Source organism: Macrobrachium nipponense, chromosome 6 (assembly GCF_015104395.2).
Source record: "Macrobrachium nipponense isolate FS-2020 chromosome 6, ASM1510439v2, whole genome shotgun sequence".
NCBI classification, from domain to species: Eukaryota; Metazoa; Arthropoda; class Malacostraca; order Decapoda; family Palaemonidae; genus Macrobrachium; species Macrobrachium nipponense.
In genome coordinates, this window is record NC_061108.1 from 84,319,914 (window position 1) to 84,344,098 (window position 24,185).

The 24,185-nt window shown below is 34.2% G+C and overlaps 1 protein-coding gene across 2 annotated transcripts in view; it reads left to right on the forward strand.

Annotated features, from left to right (window-relative positions):
* LOC135216376 (coiled-coil domain-containing protein AGAP005037-like) overlaps nucleotides 1–24,185 on the forward strand; it is a 1,031,334-nt gene that overhangs the window by 568,691 nt on the left and 438,458 nt on the right. The window contains exon 5 of one of the 2 annotated variants that reach the window (XM_064251641.1): nucleotides 8,762–8,779. The exons of the other annotated variant lie outside the window; for it this stretch is intronic. Coding sequence (XP_064107711.1) covers nucleotides 8,762–8,779 — 18 coding nt within the window. The remainder of the gene's footprint in view (nucleotides 1–8,761; nucleotides 8,780–24,185) is intronic. 2 annotated transcript variants of the gene reach the window in all.

A 24,185-nucleotide genomic window follows, 5' to 3' on the forward strand; every position in this document is an offset into this window, starting at 1 on the left:
CCTACCCACCCTCTTTTTCTCTTTTTCTTTCCATGTCATGGAAAGAAAATGTTAGCGAACTTGATTTTTTCTCACTCTTTCTCTGTTCGGCAGCTATGACCTTTGATGTTGTGACGCCGGTTAAATAAAATAATGAATCACTCAATCTGTCTCTCTCTTTGAAGTCAAGGTCCGACGTTGAAAAGTTTGCTTACTCCATTGGATTTCTGCACGCATATACGCACGTCGCAAACTCACAAACCTATGGTTACGTTGACAATTACGCATACATACACACACATATATATATATATATATATATATATATATATATATATATATATATATATATATATACACACACACACACACACACACACATATAAATATATATATATATATATATATATATATATATATATATATATATGTGTGTGTGTGTGTGTGTTTAAAAGATTGCAGGAGATGTACGTGACTTTATCAAATTAACTTTAATGTCATAATAATGATTTTAGTGTCATTTTAAGGTTTAATATTTTTATTTATCCAAGTAAGCTTTGAGAAACAGACATAGCAGCATTTAAAGTTCAAATGTACAAATTAAAGCCAGCCATAAAAAGAGGGAAAAATTGATACTTTGTCGTAGACAAAAGTATTCACTAGATTTAAAGAGCTGCACCCAAAGTCATGAATGTTTGCACTGGCATAATCATGAAAAATTTCCTCTCCATTCATATTATGTAGAATAATGCGGTGCATCCCAGATGTTCTTAGAAATGACAAGACGACCTAAGGATTATAATTTCCAGTAGAGAACTTTTTTTTTTCTTTTACACTAATGAATTTTATTTGATCAGTCAATTTAAAGATAAATCAGCACAGTTTCCTTTAGTATCTTCAAAAAACAAAAAACAAAAAACGAATAGGTGATTACAAAAGTAAAAGTCCTGAATGAAAATCTAAAGTTAATCGTCAGCTAATGACAACAATAAATATAATTTAGTATAAAGCAATATACACCGAATATATATATATATATATATATATATATATATATATATATATATATACATATATATATATATTTATATATACATATATATATATACTATATATATATAGTATATATATATATATATATATATATATATATATATTATAGATATATATATATATATATATATATATATATATATATATATATATATATATATGATATATATATAATATATATATATATATATATAATATATATATATATATATGTACATACCATATATATATGACGTAATGATCATAGCTTTCATTCATACTGTAAACTTTTTTGAATTATAGATAATAACGTTTTAAGATCACTTTACATAACACCAGCCATTTCATGCACTTCCACAAGGAGGCAGAGCATCGAGCTCCATACACACGCTGCTCCATTTACTTTGCTCTTGTTAGCACCTTCTCACTTCCTAGATATGGAAAAATCTTTTTCTCATGTATCTCTTTTATCCCAAGTCTCAGGACTCACCTCCATTCTTTCACCTACGATATCCTTTGCTCTTTTCCTCCTAAGTAAAGCCAGTTTTCTCATCCCTTCGTTTCTTCTCATTCCATATGTGTCATTTTTGATTCCCTCACGTTATTCAAAATTCCATCTCCGAGTCACTTGTGATGCGTAGATGCATCTTTTTTTAGATTTTCAACACACAATTTTGACCTTTTATTAGGGTGTTTTACTTTTTTTGATCAAACTGCAATGCAGCATATCGAGTCTGCTTAACAATGAAGCAAGAGTAGGTATGATACCCTGGAGAATAACTTCACATAATACTCAGGTAGTTGTCACTCAGAGAAATTCCGTCTCTGGAACAGAAAGGTCTTGCAACAGCCTAGTGATTAAAATTGTACGTAAAATAATCTGATACAGTTTCTACTTTTCTTTCATTTTCAGCAATATCCATTCCTCACTACCTTAGACACACCAAGCTTCCTTCCGGTCATTTCCATTCATCCTGCCACCCTCAGTATTTCATCTAAAATTATACAAATCTATTATCAAAACTTAGTTGTACTATATACTTACTGTAAAGATTAATCTTGCAATTCTTATAAACTCTTTTATAATTTTTTTTGCAGTCTTTCTTCACTGTCTCCAATCGGTATTGCATCATCAACAAATGTCAGCTATACTACGTTCCATTCTTTAGATTTTCAACTCTGATTCACTGTTTTAAGTATTCTAGCCTTTTTATTTTTTCTTCTACCTAACTCTATATTTCTCAGATTTACTATTTATCTCATGCTGCATTTCCTTTCTATGGAAAAAATTCATCTCCCGACTTCATCCATTTTTGTTTATTCATCTTTCTCACCTCAGATCTATTTAGGAGAGTTGCTTCCACGACCTTTACCTACATTCCAGCTATGGAATTCACGGAAACTTCAAGAGTCATCCAATTATTTGCACATCCCATGCTACCTTTCCTGCTTCATTCCTTCAAGTAAGCCTTTCTTGATTAATCGTGTCATCATCCAATATACTGAATTCCTAAAACCTAATCTCATCTTCTGTTTGCATTATTTAGCCATCCATGCTAATATACATTCTTAATCTTATCCTTGCATCCTTACCTTGGCCTACATTTACTCACATGATTCTCCTTTTGCAAATTACTTTCAAATTCTTTCATTAGTTCTTGCAATATCCTTATGCTGTTTCGTTCAGTACTTTCATCCACATACCTCACCATCTTCACATACCATTTACAGCTTATGTGCTTATATCATAACCTTGTACAGTTGTCTAATTCACTTCCAAACATCTCTAATATAGTTTAACACAGACTTTATTTCTCTCTTGGAAAATGAGTTGTTCTCATCTCTCTTTCTGCCTTACCTTTCAGTTTAAATAACTTGAGGATAACCACCGTTTCATACTCTCCAAACCAACCAGGCACAGTTTTTGTTTTTGGATTATACACACTATTACACCTTTTTCTCCTGCCACACTTCATCTTAATCTTACAATTTCTGAAATTACCCGTTTCTACTCAATCACACATTTCCAGTGTTTATCTGACACGAAAAGAGCTGCCTTTTCTCTGTCTGTACACATTTTAAGGTACCGCATGTGCAATCACGTTTTGCATTTTCAAATTTTGTGCACATTGCCTGTCACTGTAATTTGGGTAAATATGAAATATCCACCTCCCTTCCCTTTAATTGACCAACTATTATTAATTTCTTCCTTTCTTCCCCATTTCCACACTTATTAAAACCTCGGCACTTGGCATTTATTCGTTCAAACCCTGGGCCTGGCAATACCATAACTCGCACCAAGCAATATTATTATTTTCTTTTCATAGCAAACTTAAATATATGAAAAGAGGGGGTTGCTGCTGGCGTCATTAAAAGAGGCTTATCTGCCATTCAGAGAGCATCCTCTCATACCAGTGGGAGCTCCTGTGCTATCAATGCATGACATCTCAAATAGGCATCAATGGAACAGTCAAATGTGATTTTTGCGCAGTATCATTAATATGATGGTACTCGAATGTAATTTGTCATGAATGTTGTCTTTAAGCGGTTTACTAAGAAAAAAGTGTAAGCCACGAAAATATGCTATGGTGAAAATATGCTATCAGTGTATGGTGAAACAACCACATACAAAAAATTGTTAATTTTCCACATGTTGATATTAAGTTATTGATCAGGTTACCTTATTTAAATTATTCTTTGGTTTATAGGCTGATTTAATGACCCAGCATAAGTATTTTATACTTCCGTGATATTAAAATGCATTAAAAAAACAGTGCACAATGAACACTGATGTTAGACTAAAAAGTCACGCTTAAAATATTCGTAGGTAAATAATTACCAGAGAGGCATATCCATATTTTGCCATTGATAATTTGGCTGCAAGTTATTGGTGGCAAAGATAACTTCCCCTTACGTTCAAAATGCCTCAATCACTTGTGGACTGCAAAATATCTGGCAGTTTATTCCCTATCCTAACCTATCCATACGAAGGATGTTTCCGTAGGTGGTGTTGGTGTGCAAGGCAGGTCCCTGGCACTTGAAAACCATAGAGTCTGGGCAGATGATGCTCATTAACTTGGCAAAGGCAATGTATGTAGCAGAAAGGAAACTCAAATGTCAAACACGGACCGATTAATTATGGCCACGCATGGTACAGAGGTTAAGGAAATGATTGTATGAGGTTTACTGACACGGCGACATACTGGTGATAAACAATGCAATACAATTCAGATATCTACAACCGAGTTGATAGGCCGTTCTAAAGCAGAAGATCTGAATAATTGAGAGGCTTTTAACGCTATCCTAATGGTGTACGGATCACTGAAGATTTGTGTAATATTGTATGAATGATCAGGTTAGATGAAGGAGGAAGTTGACTGTATCTCATACACTGAATACTCATAATATCGTAAAATGGTGAAAACTCGGTCCATGTTGTCATTAGCAAGTCGTAAATGATGGATGCAGAATGAATATAGTAAACAAAATAGAATAATTGATACCTTGTACAGAGAACATAAATACTGAAATGATCATTCATCTTCAAAATTGATATTCCTGCAGAAGCAGAAAACCGAAATGTGGAATTCTAAAGGGAATTCATCCTCAATGGCTATCAACAGCCCGTAAACAGAAAAATGCAGTCATCAGAGTGCTGGGCGAACTAAAGGTCCAGACAGAAGATCCATCAGCCCTTCAGGGGTGGATGGTGACCTAACCAGAATTAAAGCAATTTGCTGCAAATTACAAAAACAATATTGGAGAGCTAAGATCTAAAGAAATACTATGACTATGAGCAGACGTCCATAGCTCAGGAATTCTTATTTAAATATCACAGATGCTCAACTTGACCAATGCATCATGAGATAGTAAAAAGTAAGTTGAAAATACTTTTGGGTAAACCATACAGTCTGATGGTCATATTTTCTGCTACCTCATCAAGAACAATAAAGAGACCTTTCTAATGTTCCCAGAGTGCATTATCGCTAAGAGTTAGGAAGACTGCCAACTATTTTTCGCCTTTGTTGTCTCTTGCTAAACTAGATGTGGCTTATGCAATTTTTTTAAACATGAAAACCATTCTTTCCCTCCTTCAATCATGAAAGAAGGGTAAGCTGCATATACGTTGTCAGTTGGAGCTGTTGGATACACTACAAGCTAAAATGAAGTTTCCAGAGACAAAGTGCAGTCTGAAGTACTAATTGAGGTTGGTGTATCACTGGTAAATACCATCACAACAAAAACACTAGAGGCATTTATAGAATACACCACAATACATTATGAAGCACATTTTCCCTATTGTTTTCCTATAGGACCAAAAAAAAAAAAAAAAAAAAAAAAAAACATGGCAGGCATGGATTGTCTCCAAAGAAACCAGAGCCATCTTTGTAAAACATTTCAGTTTCCACCTGATATTGAGTTTATTTTTTCTCTGTGTTTCAGAGGATTATGTATGTGATTATTTTGTGTGATCAGTCAGGTATATCAGTTACTGTGGATGGGATCTGGATTCATGTTAGGCTTGTTTGGGACTAGAGTGTCCTTCCGAATGGGGATGGTCTAAAAAATTTAATCTGGTGTAAAACTGTCGTTGAACCCATTTCCAAATGTTGCTGGGAAGTGACATGTGTACAAAAACAAAATGTAGTGGCGACAGGTAGAAATGGGTATAAAATGGGCTGTGCTGTACTCTACGCTACAATGTTTTTAGTCGGATTTAATCAGGTGGTTCATAGGTTTAAACCACATTTCCACACAGCCATGGCGAAAAAACTGTATACTGTCGTCAGATCAGGGTAACGAGATATTATACGGCAATATCTCAGCATATATCACATATTAGGGTGTCATCTGGTGACCTACTTCGAAAATGGTAAACACATTGATCAGGTGGGTAGCACTCATGCAAAATAACTTGCGTATATTTACTCTTCTATTTGAGGCTCTAGGGGAGAAACAAAGCAGCCACTCCCATTCATCCTCTAACCGCTGAATGAAGGATGAGCTCCTGTGCAGGAAACTTTCAAACCGTCAGACATTTCCTTTCCTACCTACACACAAAAGGCTCATCACCCTTAAATGCAATGCACCAATCACCCCCGTCTTGGAAACAATCTCAAAGTTAGTTCACGTATGCCAAGGCCATTCAGTTTAAACGCCTCTTCTAATTCACTTATTCCTTTTAATGCAGAGCAACTAATGCTTTTTCCTTTTAATGCAGAGCAACTTCTGCTTTCATACCCACTTCTCTTCGCCTCCAAAGCATTTGACTTGGGCCTGTCCTAGTCCTCTTGCCACGTATTTGCTTCATCTCACTGTCTACCATCATCAACTGCATTCTTTAATATCACCAACTAACAGAATATCACCTGCAAATTTCACCCAATAACATACTGTAAACAAATCGCGCAGCTTTACGACAACATTTCCTTTTCTCTCTCTCTGCTGTCCTATTCCTACTTCTACAAATAAGCCAGTCGCACGGCTGCACACTGCAAAAGTACTTTAAAAAGAATCTCATTTTTACTTTTCATCTTCTGTTCATATGTTTGCCCTATGTTCAACTTTTCCTCTTTGGTCTCAAACGTATCTAAACTGTTCCATAACAAACACTGGGCCCTCATACATTCCTCCTTTTATACACCAACGCCACCATTTCCCCATATATCCTTTTGGTTTCTGTCTTCCAAAGATTTTTCCTACGCTTACTTGTCAATATTATGCGTTTAATTTCCATTCACCGACTGTCTGTCTGTCTCTCTAAAACACACACACACACACACACACACACACACACACACACACACCATATATATATATATATATATATATATATATATATATATATATATATATATATATATATATAATAAACGGAAAACTTCAAACTGGGCAAATTCATATTCCGCAATGGTCTAAAATTTCTCAGTTCGATCATAACCTCAGTATAATAGGGATAATCTGAGCTCACACCCACGTTGAGGCTGTATAAACTGGCGATTATTTTCCAAACTTTTGGCGAATAATTTTCCAGGTGTCTCTTAAGATATAGGTACCAATAAAGTTATGTACAAACCCATTTAACTTTTTACTTTCTATATTCGGGTTCGTGGGTAGAGAGAAAAGTTATGATGGTAAAAGACTTTCTTTACTTTTATAAAGTGTAGATGAAAAGTTATGATCATATCAATATAAGTTGTTACAAGATAAACTGAAATTATTGTTTTTACAAAAACCATACAAGCTATATCATGCTATCCAGTTTATTTATCTTTTTCGTTTATTTAAAAAAGAAATTGAAGTTTTAAAACATTATCTAACTGTCTTTGTAGCTATAGACCATCAGTTTTTTGTTGAATTAATTCTCGTAAATGTTTCTTTTTCTTTTTCTCTCTCTCTTTAATATATATATATCTATATGCATGTATGTATGTATGTATATATACGTATACTATATATATATATAATATATATATATATATGTATATATATATACATATATATATGCTTAAAAAAATCTCAGTAGATGCACGTGACTTCATTAAATAAACGAATACCACTGGAAAACGATAGGCCTATCATTTTCCTTTGGTATTAGCTTATATATATATATATATATATATATATATATATATATATATATACGTATATATATATATATATATATATATATATGTATAATACATACATATATATATATATATGTATATATATATATATATATATATATATATATATATATATATATACAATATATATATATATATATATATATATATATATATATATATATATATATATATATATATATATATATATATATATATATATATAAGCTGTTGATTAACTTGCATATATAATAAATCAACTAGTTTTAAGGGCAACATGACTGTTTTTTTATGCACTATGTGTTTCGTATAAGTTTACTATTAACTGGCAGTTAAACATCATATTTTATATGTTTAGTGAATGAAAAAATGCATAACTACCTCGCTATTGGTATTTATCGTAATTTCAACACACCCTTAAAGAAAAAAGAGCCAAGCTAATATCATATTACAGTAACTGGAATCCTTTGTTATCACTATTTTCATCTTTGTCTCTCTATTTGTTTGTCTCTCCTTGTCACAGGTATACCTTAAACCAAGTAGCCAATTAGCAACTAATTTCTGTTACCTGACCTGTTGTATCTATGTTAAGGCCTAGTATTAAATAGATTAGTAATGATTTTACTGACAATCATTACTGTTCGGAAGATCTGTTGTTTCTTTGACGTTGATGAGATGAATTTATTATTTCAAAGACATTTTTTGTTAGTTTTAACGTATTTCCTAATTTCAAAGTTTTTTTAATTATATGGTTTAGCTCACTTGAGTACCATTCTCATGAAGTGGGATGTTCATATATCCAAGATTCTGCAAAATCTGGAACATTTGCAATTCTGAATTCTGTCTCGTCAGCTTTTAAATCATAGGTTAGATGTTAACATGTACAATTTAGTTATTTTTGGAGTAAGGAGCTGAAGTACTTATAATTAGTCATAGAATTTTTAAGCAGTTCAAATACGACGTACTAAGCACTTGGCATTGAGATTAAATTTAATAGAGTACTTTTTAGTATAGAAGAAATGTAGTGATAAAACTATATCTTGCAATTCATTTAAATTGGTTTGCAAATTCCATATGTTTGTAATCCTTAATTAACTCAGATTGCAGAATATTCTTATTGATTTGATTAACTTTTCTTTCAGCGGGACTTGCTTTATAAGGTAATGAATTTCTCTCAATTTGTACTTAAAGATGAAACTGTAAAAAGTTTAAATGGTTGGCATACAGTGTGTGATCTGATAAGACAGGGACTCTGGTACTGATGAGAAATGACACTACTCCCACACCCAGGCCGAGTGAGAATTATTCATTTGCTTCAAATGCTGCTGCTGCTGATGCTCAGTTTTTTTTTTTTTTTTTTTTTCGAGGGGTTCTCTCTCCTCTTACTTGGTCCCTGACTTAATTGATTCATTCACATAAACTTCCCTAATGCTCTAAGAGATCTCCCCCAACCCCTCCCCCTCTTCCGAGCCTCCTCCACAGATGAATTTCAGTCATGGATGTGAGAAACTACTTGCCCTTTCAATGGAGTGTAAGGGATCAGATTTATATATATATATAGATATATACTATATATATATTATATATAATAGGATATATATATATGTATATATATATATATATATAACTATATAACATATATACATATATACATATATTAATTTATGTATATATATAACATACATACATATATATGTATGTATATATATACGTATATATATATATATATATATATATATATATATATATATATATATATATATATATATTTCTATGTTTATAGGTGATCACATATATCTTTAGAATGTGTGTAATAAATGCACATCTCTATATTTTCTCTTGAAGATATGGGGTGCAAAAGAGGCAAGGCCGCCAAAAACGAAGTTCGGTCCCACACAAGAAAGTATTACTATTACTGCAGTTCTGAACCCAAAAGTTAACAGAGAGGTGTCTTTTGGAAATGGATGGACTGAATAATTCAGGGAAAAGAATGGAAGGTAGAGAATTCCAAGGGTCGTCAAGTGGATGGCATGAAAGATCAGCCGAAGTGGCTGACGACTGGGTTTGTGCCTTCCACACGGTATCATCAGAATTGTGCACCCTGGCTTATAGTACAAGGACAAGAGAGTCAAGCATGTAGACAGGTACGAAATCTTGAGAGCATTGCTCGCAGCGATAGACGTGATACGTCAAACCAGGAGTAACAGAGTATTCTATTGATGCTGCGTCAAACAACCTGAAGGATATCTTGCGATGCATGTCTCATCATAAAGTCTGTCAGCTGGATTTTATATGTGTGTGTGTGTGTGCGTGTGTATATATATATATATATATATATATATATATATATATATATATATATATATATATATATATATATATATACGTGTGTGTGCTTCCTCTTTTCATAGCCGAAATTATATTTTAGTTTCACGTTTGAAAACTCACACTGTTTTGGATTAGCTACCTCTACAAGCTTTTTAATGGGGAAATGTGATGAAACTTCATTTAGCCAAGGCTGGATGCGGCCTCATTCTCGCTGGTGGCAAAGAGTGTCAGATCATCGTCACTGGAACCTATCATAAGTGCGGTCGTTTCCTACCGCAGAAGGTGGAAGTTTTTCATTTACTCCCCATTCCTACAAAAGGCTTGTAGAGATAAGTTTATCTAAGAGTGTGAAAGGAAGTGGGGAAGTTAAAGTGTCCTTGTGGCTCTCTCTCTCTCTCTCTCTCTCTCTCTCTCGTCTCTCTCTCTCTCTCTCTCTCTCTCTCTCTCTGTATATATATACATATATATATATATATATATGTATATATATATATATATATATATATAGAGAGAGAGAGAGAGAGAAGAGGAGATATAAGGAGAGAGAGAGAGATAGAGAGAGAGAGAGAGAGAGAGAGAGAGAGAGAGAGAGAGAGATATACACACTATATATATATACCCACCAAAGGAAGTGAATCAGTTATAGAATCTACAAAAATGAGAGAGAAAGGAAGTAAGTAATGACTGATTAGAAATAGTGAGTAATGTACGATAATAACATTTATCGACCTTTCCATAGAAGTTAGTAACAAGCAAACTCAGCAGTCTAGGGAACAGTTTCCGTTACAAGTAAACAACAAGCCAACTCAGCATTTTAGAGAGTGGCCCGATGTGGACAAGGCAAAGAGAGAAATAGTAATGGAAAAGTAGCTGATTGTGGAAAATAACAATGAATAGTGAACTCAACACGGATGGTGAGCAGTGATAATATACTTAAGTTGTCATCCATCATGTAGTTATGAAGTCAAACAATTCCACCAAAAATTTGTATAAAAGAAGAGTGAGAAAAGCAAAATAGTTGTCACAGTAAAAAGGTAAAAGAGAGCTGGGCACGGAAAGTCTCCCAGTGCGTAAAGAGAACTTAAAACTTATCCTCACGGCGAATTCTTAGACTAAGCGCATTTGGTCTCATTCGCCAGTTAGACTTCAAAAAAGCAGCTTATTCATAGTTGGTGGAACACATATAATTAAAGGGACATTAAAAGAAGAGAACTATTATATAAAAAATGGCGATTACCCTTGATAAAATTTTTTTTTCTACAATGAAAAATAGTTCCTACGTAAAACAGAAGCCAACGACCTTCACTGGTTACTTACCTTAGATGTTTCTCTTTTTATAATGCACACACGCACACACACACACACTACATATATATATATATATATATATATATATATATATATATATATATATATATATATATATATATATATATATGTTAGCCTAAGCGTGGGCGACAAGTACTATTTAAATCTGAAGGACAGTCTCTGAAATGCAAAGGCAGCACTAGAAAGATAAAAGAAAAAACCTATACCCGGAAAACAATACTTGGACCAATCAAATGGCAGACTAAGCATCGCCAACCACAAGAAAAATGTATCAGGTCGATTAGAATCTAGAAATTAGTTCACAGAAAAAATCAGTCCAAAAGCAGGGGGTCTGGATAATACGAACATATACCATCCTGTCAAATGCACTAGTTATCATGATCGATCCAGCAGAATACCCGGAAACTCACGGGAAAGAATGACTTAATGTGAGTAAGGCAGAAAAAATTACAGCGTTGAACTCTCATTACTGCAACTATGCTGATACTGAAACTATGTGATTTGTCAGTGTCTTAAAAGGTGAGCATCAAGTAGGATTTCAAAAAAATTTTATGTTTTTCATATGAATTGGATAATAGCTGAAAGAACCACAGCTGTACCTCTTCTTTGGATCAGGTTCTACAAACCGTTCTTCGAAGATATAAGGGAAATATTGGTGATTAGGATAAAAAAAGACAAAAAAAGACAAAAAAAAAATGCTGCCTGAGCTTTCCGTTTTTCGTTTTTTCTTTGATTTCGAAACTCAGCAAACTTAGAGTATAAAAACTAGTAAAGAAGACAGAATCATGCCAAGATAAGTCAGAGGCATAGAATAGGCCCTAAGCACAATACTTTTCTCTATAAAAAAAATGTGGTGTTTTGTGTGATGGAGAGGGGACATGGTGGGTGATTAATCTAAAAGCAATGCATTTATTTATATACAAATTCTTGAAAGCTTGGTTTGCCCATGTATATAAACACTGGCGTATGTATATATATATAATATATATATATATATAGATATATATATATATATATATACACGTATGTATATATATATTAGATATACTATATATATATATATATAGTATATATATATCATATATGAATATTTATCACATCACCGTGATTCATAGCAAGGTGGAGGGGGTTCCATATCGATTCTAATTACAAATACAACGAGATCGACGTTGATTTGAAATGGTCAGAATCGATATAAACTTTAGGCTCTCTTGATAGCCGTTTCGGTAGCGTCACTGTCCGATCCTAATTTCTTTCCTCGTCCAACTGGACGGTGGTTCGATCCCATGGGGGTACGAAATTATTATCAACTAAAAAATTCCCCCTCGGTACATATGTGAAAATATATCAATTCCGAGGTAGAGTGAATTAGATATTAAAGGACATTTGTAGCTCGAATGATTTATATGAATCACGGTGATGTGATAAATATTCATAATAAGGCTGCGTGGGTCAAACGCTCAAATCGACTAGCATGGTGGAGGGGGTTCCATATCGATTCTAATTACAAATACAACGAGATCGACGTTGATTTGAAATGGTCAGAATCGATATAAACCTTTAGCCTCTCTTGATAGCCGTTTCGGTAGCGTCACTGTTCGATCCTGATTTCGTTCCCCGTCCAACTGGATGGTGGTTCGATCCCATGGGGGTACGAAATTATTATCAACTAAAAAATTCCCCCTCGGTACATATATGAAAATATATCAATTCCGAGGTAGAGCGAATTAGATATTAAAGGACATTTGTAGCTCAAATGATTTATATGAGTCACGGTGATGTGATAAATATTCATAATAAGGCTGCGTGGGTCAAACGCTCGAATCGGCTAGCATGGTGGAGGGGGTTCCATATCGATTCTAATTACAAATACAACGAGATCGACGTTGATTTGAAATGGTCAGAATCGATATAAACCTTTAGCCTCTTTTGATAGCCGTTTCGGTAGCGTCACTGTCCGATCCTGATTTCGTTCGCCGTCCAACTGGACGGTGGTTCGATCCCATGGGGGTACGAAGTTGTTATCAACTAAAAAATTCCCCCTCGGTACATATATGAAAATATATCAATTCCGAGGTAGAGCGAATTAGATATTAAAGGACATTTGCAGCTCGAATGATATATATATATATATATATATATATATATATATATATATATATATATATATACAAACAAAGCAGGTTAAGCCTTTACCGCCTGACAGACCCAGTGCATGAATCCTACGGCTTGTTGGATACAAATTTTCAACGCCCCCCCTTCCCCCCCCCGCCCCTCTCTCTCTCTCTCTCTCTTTTGCTGCATTCCTGATTTGCTTAGAACTGTGAAGGACGTAATCAGCATTATCATTCCTGGTCTCCTCACTGACATTGTATGTTTCATATGTTCATTTATTACTTGTTGTAGACCTCTCTCCCAAACTTTCCACCTCTATCTCTTTCGCTCTCTTTCTCTCTCCCTGCATCTTTAAACGTTGTAAAGGAATACAGGCAGACTAATTTTTTCTCTCTCTCTCACAAGCACACACAAACAAACACACACACACACACACACACACACATATATATATATATATATGATATATATATATATATATATATATATATATATATATATATAATATGTATATATATAAACTTTTAGGGCATAGTTTTTCTCTTATACAATTTTCGTTAAAAGCAATTGCTTTAGTGGCATCAATAAGTTTCTTGCAGGTATTTTCATACCGACGAAGTTTTTTTTCGATTCTCGTTCGTCAATTTCTGGTGAAAAATACGCAGACTTCCTTCTTCCATTTATTGAATTTTGTCGCGACAGTTGTTTCGCCTTATGGCATTATCAAGCGACCACTGACTTACAATCGGGTTTTTCGGCCTATTTATTTCATCGTGTGGGAGGTATGACCTTGAGGTATGGGTACTGGTTAGTCTGGGGATTAACAGCTTAAGGGCGTTGTTTTGGATACAAAGAACATAAGGACATATGTATGTGACAATAAAAGTGAAAGTTTAAACAGTTGTTAAATAAATACTCAAAATACAATGCTATGTGCTGGTGTTTCCTTAAGTGTATGTCTAAAATTTAATGTTACATGTTGGTTTTAGAAAAAAAAAATACAAAATTACATACAGGAATGAAAATGAATATGGAAATCTAAATACAGGAATAACAGATATATATATTTATATTTTATAGCATGCATAAAGGTACAAATCAGATAATTTCTGTTTATACATAAATGTGCATAATTTAAATTTGAGTGAGTGAGTGTGTGTGTGTGTGTGTGTGTGTCCAAATGGTCTACGTTGGTTAACGGCTGCAGATTCGTGTTGGGCGGGATCTCAGCGACCTGAGCAAGGATGTTACTTCACTTACTTGGCTCTCGTTGACGCTGGGTCCTCCCATGTCTTCTAAGGGGCGCGATGTTCTCGGTGGGTTGGGGCGCGCTGTCTGGTCCCTGTTGGCTTGTGTATTCCTTCTCATGCTGGAGGGGAGTATATGGTCCGATTCTTGTTGGACGTTCAAGGTCAGCTTCTGAATAGCGATGCTCACCGCTTCCGTTATTAAGAGCCGACCGTAGTTGTCTTCTCTGTGCACGACCTGGGTGCCTTCTATGATCTCTTGTAGAGATGGCTTCCTGTCGTGAACATCTATGTAATGTTGATGGATGGCCCCTTGATTTCTATGAGCCAGCAGACGTCTCCGAAGGGTCGTTGTAGTGTGCCCGATGTAGTTTTGACTGTGAGATTTACACATCTCCTCTGGACAAGTAAATTTGTAAACTACATTCGTGCACATCTCCTTCGGTCCCCCCGGAGCGGTGCTGTTCTTCATTATTAAGGCTGCTACCAGGTTAGGCTTACTATATATCCTGAGGCTTATTTTGTGGTAAGGGGCATTTGGGGTTACGCCTCTGTTTATTATCACACGTAGTATGCAGCAATAAACAGGGCTATATAATTGATCAAATATATGATAGTCATTCTCCTTATTGCAATTTTCGTCTTCATTACATTTTGCAACCTCTTCCCATTACACCAGAATTTATGAATTTATGTATATATATGTACATACGCATATGAATATATTTGAATATATCCATAATACACACACGCACACACACACACACACACATATATATATATATATGTATATAGTGTATACATATATATATATATATATATATATATATATATATATATATATATATATATTGTTACGAAGTGCCAAGTATCTGGTTACCATTCATCAATCATTACCTCACCAAAAGCCTGACACCTAAACCCTCATAACACGTTTAAACGACTGAATGCTCTAAAGGCAACAGTGATCCCTTAACACTTACCAGTATTGGAGAAAATCAAAACAGGTGTGAGGTAAACTTGTAAGTAATTAAATTTATCAAAGGGCATCACTCCATCAACAACTTTAAAAGTTTAAGTATTTCCCTGATTTCAGAAGTCTAAGTTCTTCCCTGGTTCTAAGTCACTTCAAGTAAATTGAAGGAAAGCCGATCAATTACCACTCTTTGTTTCTACCTATCATTAATATAATCAAAATCAAATATACTGGTATAAAAATAAAAACACTTATACAAATTTTAAATACAAAAATTTATTATGAAACTCAAAATTTATAAGTGAAATTCACAATATCAGGGAAAATTACTGTTACTTGAAAACAAAGTAAAGTTTAATTAATTCTTGAATCAAATTAAGTAAAATTAAATCAAAATTAATTTATCACAAAATTCAAGAAAATTAATTCAATTGAAATTCAAAAGTGTTAGGCAATAATTGAAAATTTGAAGTTAATTCACAAGTGTTAAACAACAACAAAACTTGAAAAGAATTCTAAGTAAATGCAAATTAATTCACAAATGTTAAATTTAATTAAATGTGCAATGATTAAGCAATGAAAATAACTAAGTCAATTAAATTGTGAATGCAATTGAAAACATAAAATAAAAAGACATACTTCAATAAGAAAATGAACAAGTGCACAAACAATTGAACAAACACAAAACACAAAAATATTCAATGTGTAAAAGTGTAAATCTTTTCACTCAAAACATTGTAACCATCAGTTTTTACCAAACCTTCATAACCACCTGTTATTAGTTAACCACTGTTCCTAACAATCATTAGCTATTAGTTGTTGCCTAACCGTTATTAGTTGCAACTAATAAAAATATAACACACTTTACCTTGATATACCAATTTCTTTCTTTCTCTGCTGCAGGCTTGAATCACACTTTCACAAAAACCAGGCGCCGTTACGAAATAATGTTTGTTCAGATTCCACAAAAGAAACTAAATAACACTAAATAAACTCTAAGAAATATGAAATATGAAATTCTAAGTTACGAGTGACCAGTTTACGTTATGTTAATATAATCTCAAGGATGTCGCGGGAGAGAGAGAGAGAGAGAGAGAGGGGGAGATCTAACCACCTCGAGGTTCTATGATATAATGAAATCTCTTCCTTTACGGAAGCTGGACAGGGCAGATGTCAAAAAACGTATTTGGCACGAATGCTTCCAGAAAGTTAGAAATCTGACGCAATCTCACATACAAAATGTGCAATCTCCACGTGGGACTCGGCAAAGACATACACGTACGAGTCCAGTCTGTTAAAAAAAAAAAAGACGTACTCTACTCGATCGAAATGAAGGCTGAGCGACAATTAAGATTGACATGTTTTGATAACAACGCAAGACTCGAGCTCGCTATCAAATGTGTTGATAGAATAGGAAAGCAAACGGATCTCGTAGACCCTCTAATCTTACAGTGTTGACATAAAAGTTAAACATTCGTAGTTTCGAACAGACAGAAAATCTCTCTCTTTTTACATTCTACGTAATATATATATATATATATATATATATATATATATATATATATATATTCTTTTATAACATTATGTTATGCAAAATCTGAACACACATTTAAAACATCCTATTCTAAGCTATCTAGGAATCTGAAAAAATGTTACACAATATACATGACATTTCAAAGAGGGGAAACATGCATTTTGAAAGTAGCAATATATAATATATATATATATATATATATATATTATATATATATATATATATATATGTAGTATGTATGTATGTGTGTGTATGTTTAATCAGCTTATTTTTTTGATGGATAAACAGATATAACACCAGTTCATTTTACGTTTGTATCTCGGCTCTTGAATCACAGATGGAGACTCCCTAGAGAAATCGAAAATAATATCAGTCACTTCCTATGGTTAACAATTCAGCATCACAAACAACTGCGCAGGCGAAACTCTCCAATTTCATGGAAACTAAGATAGAAATGACCTTTACATCAGATATCATTCCTCGATTCTACTCATAGCCAATCCCTTCTCCCTCTTCGTCGACATATAAATGGAACTTGCATCTTATGATCCAGGTCTGGATAGCAACTTCCAATGTGGAGAGCTCGATACCCTTCATGGAACTGATTTCGACATTGATAAACTTGCAATACAGCGAGTCCGATAGTTTATAATCCTTGTGAAGGCTTTATTGCCATTAAGGGTATAGAGGATTGTGTATTAATAGTTTCTTGACAGCCCTGCTCTTTCCGGTAAATCGACTATTGCCATTAATAAACTTTGTTTTAATTCATTTTTTATTGGGTACTTTGTATATGTCTCAGTGTTCATTCATTCGTTGTAACCGTACTGTAGGTTTCATAGTATTCTCCTACCTTTACTGTTTTATTAACCCTCCATAACATCAAGGCTTGATTCGTGACAGTTTGAGGAATTTCACCTCCAGTCCTTTCTACGGTAACGGAGCCATAGCCTTCAGCAATTCAGACGTTCTCGTAAACCATTCCCTTTATCAAGCCGGAGTCACTATGCAAATTTCAAACCCTTTCTGCCATCCGCATTCACATCCAGTCGAGTAAAAATTCAGTTAAGAAGTTTGGGCGCTATATTTCCATGGCTTTTTAGGACTCTCACCTTTTGCCAGATCGCACTTGCGTCAGCTGAGGCGAGTTTTCGCCATAAATTAGAAATGCTTTCATTCTTCTCGACTTGTGAGCTTCATCTGATTGGAGGCAGAGTCAGTTTCAGTCCTTGATCTCAAACTGCTTCTTTGTCCTCGCAAAGCCAAATATACAGTTTGTCATGCAAAGGCAAATGAACACTTGATAATTTTTTGTATGTTTTTATTTATTTACTAAAATTATTATATATATTATATATATATATATATATATATATATATATATATACTATATATCAATTCAAGCTACAAATGTCCTTTAATATCTAAATTCACTTTACCTCCCAAATTATATATTTTCATATATGTACCGAAGGGGAATTTTTTAATTGATAATAATTTCGTCCCCCCATGGGATCGAACCACCGTCCAAGTGGACGGGGACGAAATCAGGACAGTCAGTGACGCTATCCAATCAGCTGATTGGATAGCGTCACTGACTGTCCTGATTTCGTCCCCGTCCACTTGGACGGTGGTTCGATCCCATGGGGGGACGAAATTATTATCAATTAAAAAATTCCCCTTCGGTACATATATGAAAATATATCATTTGGGAGGTAAAGTGAATTTAGATATTAAAGGACATTTGTAGCTTGAATTGATATATAAATGGATTCACGGTTCGATGTGATAATTATTCATATATATATAATATATATATATATATATATATATATATATTATATATATATATATATATATGTATATATATATTATATTAGAAATGTCAAAGCTGATTATTTTAAGTAAAACTTGATACAGACAGAATATATTTCTCTTTAATTGCAACATTTGAATTCCTTTTATCGAGTGTCATAGTCGCCGTGAAGTCAGTTTTTCTTAATTCCTACACAAGGAAATCCTTTGAAATAAACACAATCGTGTCACAAATGATAGTCCCGTTCTGAATTTATAAATATCTTGAATGATTTTCTAATTAATTTGTTTTAAGATTTAAAACCAGTTTCTTATTGTTGCTCTCATGAATAAACTATGTAAAATTGTATAAAACCAGTTTCTTATTGTTGCAGTCTTGAATAAACTGTGCAAAGTTGTTGTGTCCCTCATAGATATACTGTAATTTATGCTATGTAAGATTTCCTTGTATCTTCTTACCTGATATATTATTCTAATAATCTTACACTCCATCGTCGTATGGAGTTTTCTGAGTCTCCCTCTCAAAATTTCCGTGAATTTTTATTTTTTCTTTTAAAATGTTTCAACTCTTCATCATAGCTCACGTGATCACTCAGCTGGAGATAACTGCAGTTCAAAGGGAAGAGAATCCTTAATATGAAAATGTTGACTGTATGAAGCTTTGCAGTTGCATTGAATATTTATAAAGTCATCATGTTTTGAGTTCAGAGTATTTTTTGTTCTCGGTGGCTTTCTTTTAGGATAGCAAGGACATTTTTTATCCTGTCCGATTCCTTTCATCTCATATGCTTCCAAAAGTATTCCCCCCCTAAACTATTGATGATTTACTCCTCGGTGACGGTAGTTCGACTCCAACTGACCACACCCGAAGCAGCAAGCCAGACTTTTCCACAATCCATTCCTTTACCAACCCCGCGTCGCTCATAGAAATTTCGCACCCTTTCTACAGCCCTTATTTGCATTTTCGCATTTACTCCGCCAAAAATTCATTTCAGAAGGTTCCACTGTATATTTCACACGCTCTTCAAGACCCTCACCTCTCGACCGTCCGCACTAGCGTCAGCTACATTAGGTTTGCCCATTAATTATGCATGCATTTATTCTTCTCGACTTAGTCTTCCATTCCTCCTGTGAACTCTACGCTCGATTGGAGTCAGAATCAATTTTCTCTCTTTGATCTAATATTGCCATTTTAGCTTTTGCTAATTTCTTTTCATAAAATGTTTATTGCTTAAAGCTCCTCTAAATCTTATTGATCTTACTAAGTTAGTATTTTACTAAACCAGACTTAATAAAAACTTTTTTCTTCATCTTTAAAAATGATCATTTTAAGTTTATGTACAGTATATATCTCTTCTGGTGTCGATAACAATGGTTGCTGGGACGTATTTTTTAATTGGTAATTTTCTACTTCCTCTTGACGAACAATGAAAAATGGAATCTAAAGTAACTTTCACCAATACTAGCTCTTTGTGAATTAAAAAAATAATATATACAATCGTCTTCCTGCTCCAGAAATAAATTATTCATAACAACAACAATCCTTGGAAGAATTAACATGTATGTCGAAAAAAAGCTTGCAATACAGCGTTCCCAACGGCGCGAACACGCAACAAAAGATTTATTGCAATTACGGCTACGACTGATATATAAATGGTTTCCCTGAAGCTGAGCGCCTTGCGGCCATAAATCAACTGTTAAAATACGTCGACATTGTGTTTTCTCATATTAGTTATCCCGGGACTTTTCCTCAATATTTCCAACACTTCATCTTCGAAATGAAATATTTTACCAATTGACGCTCTCCCAAACAGCGCGAAAGTCAGATTAACCGGAACTAGTGCACTGTACATTATGGATGGATCTTCGATTTCATGGCATTCCTCCACCCAGATTGTGTGACTTTTTGATGCTCGAAGATGAAGAGCTTTGTTGGCAAAGAAGAAGACTCACTCTTTGTTTGGAAAAAATACTACGCTTTTGCCTCTTTTAGGCGTCATATAATATTGCGGTTTCTATTAGACTTATTGATTTCAGTGCACAGTTTTGCTCCTTACTGCATAGATATTTGCTCAGACAAAATGCCATTACTATTTTGATACAAGCTCTATAAGATTCAAAGTATCACTATATCAAAGAACGTTAGATTAATTACCTATTGCTGGCGATCTGCATCTATTTCGAAAACACCATTAGTGCTGGCTGACAAACGTATGCTCCTGTTTTTTATTTATTTTTTTTTATTTTTTTTTTTCAATCTGACGAATAAAACTATGTTCTTCCGGTATTACTGTTCCGCCAAAACATCTAATTAATTGCCGCTTCTGGGCGACCTTTCGATTCAAGCTTCCATTACTTAAGTGAAACCGCTATCATTTAACTGAAACTTGCATCACTTAACTGAGACTTATTCAGATCAACTTTGATAAAAGTTCACTCGGGGAGTTTAAATTTTTAATGTTCCAGTTCCAGAAACTTAAAGAACCACACGTCTTGTTATATTCACACCTACGTCTGCTACCTTCGTCTCCCCCCCCCCCCCAAGTCATAAATGCATTTAATCCTTATGACCTTTTCACCTGTGATGTTACTACTCTGAAAACAGGGTCTAAAGTCGCTATTCTTCGAGCTATTGAAACGATGTATATACTATATACTTTTTTTTTTCAAATACGATTTTCACCACCAAAATAAGAAATTCCTTTTTCATATATGCATATAAGTATATGTATATATACATGTGTATGTACAGATATACATATACGTATATATATATATATCTACACACACACACACACACACACATATATATTTATATATATATATATATATATATATATATATATATATATGTATATTATATATATGATAATTATCACATCGAAAAACCGTGATCCATTTATATATCAATTCAAGCTACAAATGTCCTTTAATATCTAAATTCACTTTACCTCCCAAATGATATATTTTCATATATGTACCGAAGGGGAATTTTTTAGTTGATAATAATTTCGTCCCCCCATGGGATCGAACCACTGTCCAAGTGGACGGGGACGAAATCAGGACAGTCAGTGACGCTATCCAATCAGCCAACAGAGACGCTATAAGTTCATATCGATTCTGACCTTACAAATCACCCTCGATCTCGGTGCTTTCGTAATTAGAATCGATATGGAACCCCGTCTACCATGTTAGCCAATTCGAGCGTTTGACAGCACGTAGCCTTTTGTTATGAATAATTATCACATCGAACCGTGATCCATTTATATATCAATTCAAGCTACAAATGTCCTTTAATATCTAAATTCACTTTACCTCCCAAATGATATATTTTCATATATGTACCGAAGGGGAATTTTTTAGTTGATAATAATTTCGTCCCCCCATGGGATCGAACCACCGTCCAAGTGGACGGGGACGAAATCAGGACAGTCAGTGACGCTATCCAATCAGCCAACAGAGACGCTATAAGTTCATATCGATTCTGACCTTACAAATCACCCTCGATCTCGGTGCTTTCGTAATTAGAATCGATATGGAACCCCGTCTACCATGTTAGCCAATTCGAGCGTTTGACAGCACGTAGCCTTTTGTTATGAATAATTATCACATCGAACCGTGATCCATTTATATATCAGTTCAAGCTACAAATGTCCTTTAATATCTATATTCACTTTACCTCCCAAATGATATATTTTCATATATGTACCGAAGGGGAATTTTTTAGTTGATAATAATTTCGTCCCCCCATGGGATCGAACCACCGTCCAAGTGGACGGGGACGAAAGCACCGAGATCGAGGGTGATTTGTAAGGTCTGAATCGATATGAACTTATAGCGTCTCTGTTGGCTGATTGGATAGCGTCACTGACTGTCCTGATTTCATCCCCGTCCACTTGGACGGTGGTTCGATCCCATGTGGGGAAGAAAGAAGATTATACAACTAAAAATTCCCTTCGGTACATATATGAAAATATCATTTGGGAGGTAAAGTTGAATTTAGATATTAAAGGACATTTGTAGTTTGAATTGATATATAAATGGATCACGGTTCGATGTGATAATTATTCATAACAAAAGGCTACGTGCTGTCAAACGCTCGAATTGGCTAACATGGTAGACAGGGTTCCATATCGATTCTAATTACGAAAGCACCGAGATCGAGGGTGATTTGTAAGGTCAGAATCGATATGAACTTATAGCGTCTCTGTTGGCTGATTGGATAGCGTCACTGACTGTCCTGATTTCGTCCCCGTCCACTTGGACAGTGGTTCGATCCCATGGGGGACGAAATTATTATCAACTAAAAAATTCCCATTCGGTACATATATGAAAATATATCATTTGGGAGGTAAAGTGAATTTAGATATTAAAGGACATTTGTAGCTTGAATTGATATATAAATGGATCACGGTTCGATGTGATAATTATTCATAACAAAAGGCTACGTGCTGTCAAACGCTCGAATTGGCTAACATGGTAGACGGGGTTCCATATCGATTCTAATTATGAAAGCACCGAGATCGAGGGTGATTTGTAAGGTCAGAATCGATATGAACTTATAGCGTCTCTGTTGGCTGATTGGATAGCGTCACTGACTGTCCTGATTTCGTCCCCGTCCACTTGGACGGTGGTTCGATCCCATGGGGGACGAAATTATTATCAACTAAAAAATTCCCCTTCGGTACATATATGAAAATATATCATTTGGGAGGTAAAGTGAATTTAGATATTAAAGGACATTTGTAGCTTGAATTGATATATATATATATATATATATATATATATATATATATAATAATATAATATATATATTATATTTTATATATATATATACACACACACACACATATATATATATTATATATATATATATATATATATATATATATATATATATGTATGTATGTATGTATGTATGTATGTATGTATGTATGTATGAACGGAGAAAGCAGGCGAGTCAGCCAAAGTGATATAATGTACTGGCAGCAGGAGCAGGAACAAACATGGCGAAGTATTACAATTAATTCCAACCGTAGTGTTTCGGATTCAGCAGAATGCATCTTCAGGGGCTGTACAGACACTGAGGATGCAATCTACTGAAGGCGAAACGCGTCGGTTGGAATATATTATAATACTTCGCCATGTTTGCTCCTGGTCCTGCTCCCAGTGCATTTTATCACATATATGTATATATATTATCCCAACCATATGCCGTTCTA